Source organism: Lolium perenne, chromosome 3 (assembly GCF_019359855.2).
Source record: "Lolium perenne isolate Kyuss_39 chromosome 3, Kyuss_2.0, whole genome shotgun sequence".
NCBI lineage: Eukaryota > Viridiplantae > Streptophyta > Magnoliopsida > Poales > Poaceae > Lolium > Lolium perenne.
In genome coordinates, this window is record NC_067246.2 from 283,484,446 (window position 1) to 283,488,913 (window position 4,468).

At 40.1% G+C, this 4,468-nt stretch overlaps 1 protein-coding gene across 1 annotated transcript; it reads left to right on the top strand.

Annotated features, from left to right (window-relative positions):
• The first annotated feature begins 2,181 nt into the window (after nt 1-2,181).
• Nucleotides 2,182-4,194, top strand: LOC127339983 (protein FAR1-RELATED SEQUENCE 5-like). Its single transcript, XM_051365769.1, has 2 exons — nt 2,182-2,365; nt 2,462-4,194. The coding sequence occupies exons 1-2, from the start codon at nt 2,182-2,184 to the stop codon at nt 4,192-4,194; spliced, it is 1,917 nt and encodes a 638-aa protein (XP_051221729.1).
• Nucleotides 4,195-4,468: the final 274 nt, after the last annotated feature.

Genomic DNA, 4,468 nt, shown 5'->3' on the forward strand with positions numbered 1-4,468 from the left:
ACTATTAAAAGGCTAACCTACGATTGTTCTGGTCAGTATAGATTTTGTAGGCCCCATAGGCATGATCACGTCAATTTCTTCTAATTTCATATTGGTTAGCACTCGGTCGGGTCCATAGGTAACGCCGATTCCTACAGTTGTAGAAGATTGTTTATGATTATTTTTCGATAAGTGAGAGTGTTGAACCTAGTCAAGAGAATATAAAAACAAATTGTCTGAATTGCTGAATAGTATTTGGGTTGTTCGAATTGCAAATTAAGTAAATAATGATTAAAATAAAAAAGGAGATGACCCAAGCGTCAAGATTATAGTTCAATCGTAAGCTGATGATAACACTTAACAAGAGTGAATACTGTTTCTAGTTAACAAATTAAATACTACTTGCTTCCTAACTAATATTTTTGTCCTTATGTGGATTGATGATGGATTGATTTAGGGTCCATGGGAAATCACTTTCCCAAAAATTGAAAGTGTGTTTATTTATTCGGTGGAGTCTCGGGCTAATAGTCTATTACAACGTGGAACTCATCGGGTTTATAGAAGCACCTAGATTAATCTAGGGTTCATGGCTATGGATACTACGACAACTAGAGCCTCGACTTAGGCATAGATGTGAAGCTTGACTTTTGGACGAATGGTTTTCTTTGCTTGTGTGAGTGTGTGAGTGAGTGAGTTGGTGATAGGTGTCTACATGATGCACATCAGGTCTTGAATGTCTTGCACATTAAGTTAAGGACGTGGCTACAGAGTGCTATAGCACCGGATTGTCTTAGGGAGTGACCCCCTTGTCGGAGCCCACTTTTTCCGGATTAGGGTGTGGTCCCGGTAACCTTTCCAAAAACGGAAAGTTTTCTTTCCTCTTTTGTTTTCTGCTCACATGGCACATTATGCCGCCGGAATTATTGACTTGGCCCATCACAACAGGACGATAAAAGGTGGGACCACACGTATACAGACAAGAAAAACTACATTTAAAGCCCAGATCAGATCGTGCAAAACACAAGGGCATAGCCCAGTTCTTCCCCAACCTACATCTCCCTCTCGTCCACCGTTTCTTCCTCCCTCCAGCAGCCAGGATAGGCAAATCTCCATGGCTGCACACCTTCTTGCTTCAAGTTGATCAAGAAAAGTACATCGGAGGAAACAGAACTGCTGAACAAGTCTCTGGAAAAACACTAAGGAAGAGGTAAACAGACTCTAACTTGACCCCTGCCCCTCTTCCTCCAATTTCCCATGGTTGTGCTGTTACCAGCAAGAAAATACATCTGGATCTCAAAATCAAAGGACAAAAATCTATAGGTTTGAACATCTTACATGAAATTTCATGGGAATAAAAGGCCCCAAATCATGCAGATTTAACAGAAAACACAAACCATGCAGATTTCTGAATATACATGCAAAAGTAAAATCTGATGCATAATAGGAAGCAAAACAACAGAGATGTAAGTGATGTAGGAAACCATGCATATAAACACATGTCAGCTGCATGATTCATAGTAGAGATAGCATATAGATCCAGAACTACATCTAGAATAGTTGGTGTCTAGAACTAGATGAGAAATAGTTTCTGAAAAATGCACGCTTTGTAGGAGAAGCTGCACTTTCAATTGCATGATTGGCTGAACCAGATGTAGAAAATGAAGAGTTTCTGCTTGACTCCATGTAGTTTTCTTGCTGAAAAAGCACCAAAAGCATCATGAAAAATATTCTCCTGAATCCATTTGAACCATAGCATCATGAATTAATGGTAGGAAACTACATCAAGTTGTCCATCTTGAAAATTACCTGTGTAGTTAAATGAAAAAAAAGATAAGTCACTATGCATTTCCAAAAACAGAAAACATGTAGTTTCCATTTATACAGCATAATGAGGAATTCAGTACTACATGCCTGCTATGGTGTTTTCTATGTAAAAAACCATGATCTTTGTTAGTAGTATGTGCTTGTATAAAAATGAACTGACAGTATGTGCTTGTATAAAAATGCTTTGTTAGCAGTATGTGATGTCCCATATAATTACATGCTTCATGCCTTTTTTCAAACAAGTTGATAGCAGTAGCACATGCAAAACATGATAAACTAAGTGAAGAACAACACAACTACTGTCATATGGCCTAAATGTCGAGTTTAACATACATTCCTGCAAGAAAATGCTAACATCTTAGTTCCTACTGACAGGTTATGGATCCAGAGTATGCTCCTGGAGTACTAGATCTGAATGAGCCAATAACCGAAGATTTCAGTGTGTTTGACGATTTGCAAAAAGAACATACACCTGGGAACACCACAAGAACCTCAAGCAATGCAGATGTAACAAGAAGTTCTGAACAAAGCAAGCATGCTAGTGGTAGCAACATTGGTGCAAGTTCTGGATAGAGCAAGCATGCTAGTGGTAGCAACATTGGTGCATCCGCTGACACAGACCATATAACAGGTGAAACACTTTCTACTGATGATTCAGGAGGTGACGACGATGATGATGAAGTCCAATCAACTCTAGTAAGCCAAACTGAAGTGCAAACACCATATCCTGGCATGATTTTCGATTCATGGGATGAAGCGAAGATGCATTACAACAGATATGCTAAGAAGCTTGGATTCTCCATCAAGTGTAGTACATCCAAGAACTCGATAGTTGATGGTCAGAAGGACAAACAGATGTTCGTTTGCAACAAGAATGGTAAGAATGAAGACATAAACATGCAAGAGGCGGCACCGGTTAGGCAAAGGAACAAAAGCATCACTAAGAAAACTGAATGCAAGGCTAGGCTAAGGATTAAAAGGAAAGGTAAAAAGTGGCATGCAACATATTTCATTGAAGAGCATAATCACAGTATGATAAAGAAGTTCTCTTTGAAGAAATATTTAAGGTCTCATAAAGGAATTCCTAAGGAAGAAAGGGACTTTGTCAAGCTCTTGCATAAGGTGAATCTCTCTGCTGGAAGGGTAATGAGGATCATGGGAGAAGTCTATGGTGGTCTGGCCAATGTACCCTATGATACCAAGTATGTTAGCTATTTCATGGCTACCATTGATGAAGATCAAACACACAAGGACATGTCAAAGCTGCTTTCTCACTTTGCAAGGAATAAAAAGGAAGACCCAGATTTCTACTTCAACTTGCATACAGATCATGCTGATAAGGTTGACCGCATATTTTGGGTTGATGGGCCAGCAATAGCTGCATACAAGAACTACAGCGATTGTCTCTCATTTGACACCACGTACATGATAAACATGTACAATATGTCGTTTGCGCCGTTCATTGGGATCAATAGGTATTGTCAGAGCATACAACTAGGTTGTGGTTTCCTAAAAAATGAAAATGTGGATAGTTTTGTGTGGCTCTTTCAAGAGTTTCTTGAAGCAATGGGCGGCCTCCAGCCCCAAAACTGCATTACTAACCAAGATGCAGCAATGAGATCTGCAATTCTCGCTGTATTTCCAAATTGTTGCCACGGAAACTGTAGGTGGCACATTATGCAGAATGCGCAGGCAGTTTTGGGAAATATCTTGTCAAAACATGAGGAGCTAAGGCAGGAGTTGAATGCAATTATTTACTGCATCATGTCAGTTGATGAATTCGAAACAAGGTGGGCAGATATGGTTCGCAAACACAGTGTAGCGGACAACACACATCTTGCTGATTTGTATCACTTAAGAGCAACTTTTGTCCCAGCTTACTTCAAGGATCGCTTCTTCCCGTTCCTACAAACTACCGCCCGGAGTGAGGGGTTTAACGCTGTTCTAAAAACATACAGTAACCCTCACCAGAGTCTGCATCACTTCTTTGAACAATACTTGAAGTTGCAAGAGAAAATTAATGTAGCAGAGGATTATGTAGAGTTTTTGGATGAAGATAAGACTTTCAGGGTGTGGGGTGACTACCCTCTTGAAGAGCAAGCTTTGAAGGTTTACACGCGACCCATTTACTTGCGTCTCAGGGCTGAGCTTCGTAAAGTGACATCCTACAATGTACAACTTATTGGTGGCCGAAGTTACGATGTTCTCCCAATTAAAACCTACGTCTATGGCTATGGTAGTAGGAGCTACCAAGTTGAGGCTAATGTCGAAACTGAAACTTACAGCTGCGAGTGCTGCAAGTTCAGTAGGGATGGGATGCTTTGCTGCCATATATTCAGAGTAATGGTGCAATTGGGTTGTATTACAAAATTCCATAGAAATACATACTAGACAGATGGAGAGTACAGGAGGAAACCATTGTGGAGGAAAAATAGACTTGCCTAAGGAGCCAGTGGGCAGGAAGATGAATAACAAAGAAAGGCAGCAGTTGCACTACGGCACTCTATGCAATGATTACATCATAGTAGCAAGAATGGCATCAACATCAGAGAAAGGGAAAGCCATTATAGATAAATACATTCTAGCTCTCGAGAAAGAGTTATTGGAAATGAAAGCTACTGAATCTGCAAAAAGGAAGAAGAAAAAACAGGCTGCTCCATCTTGT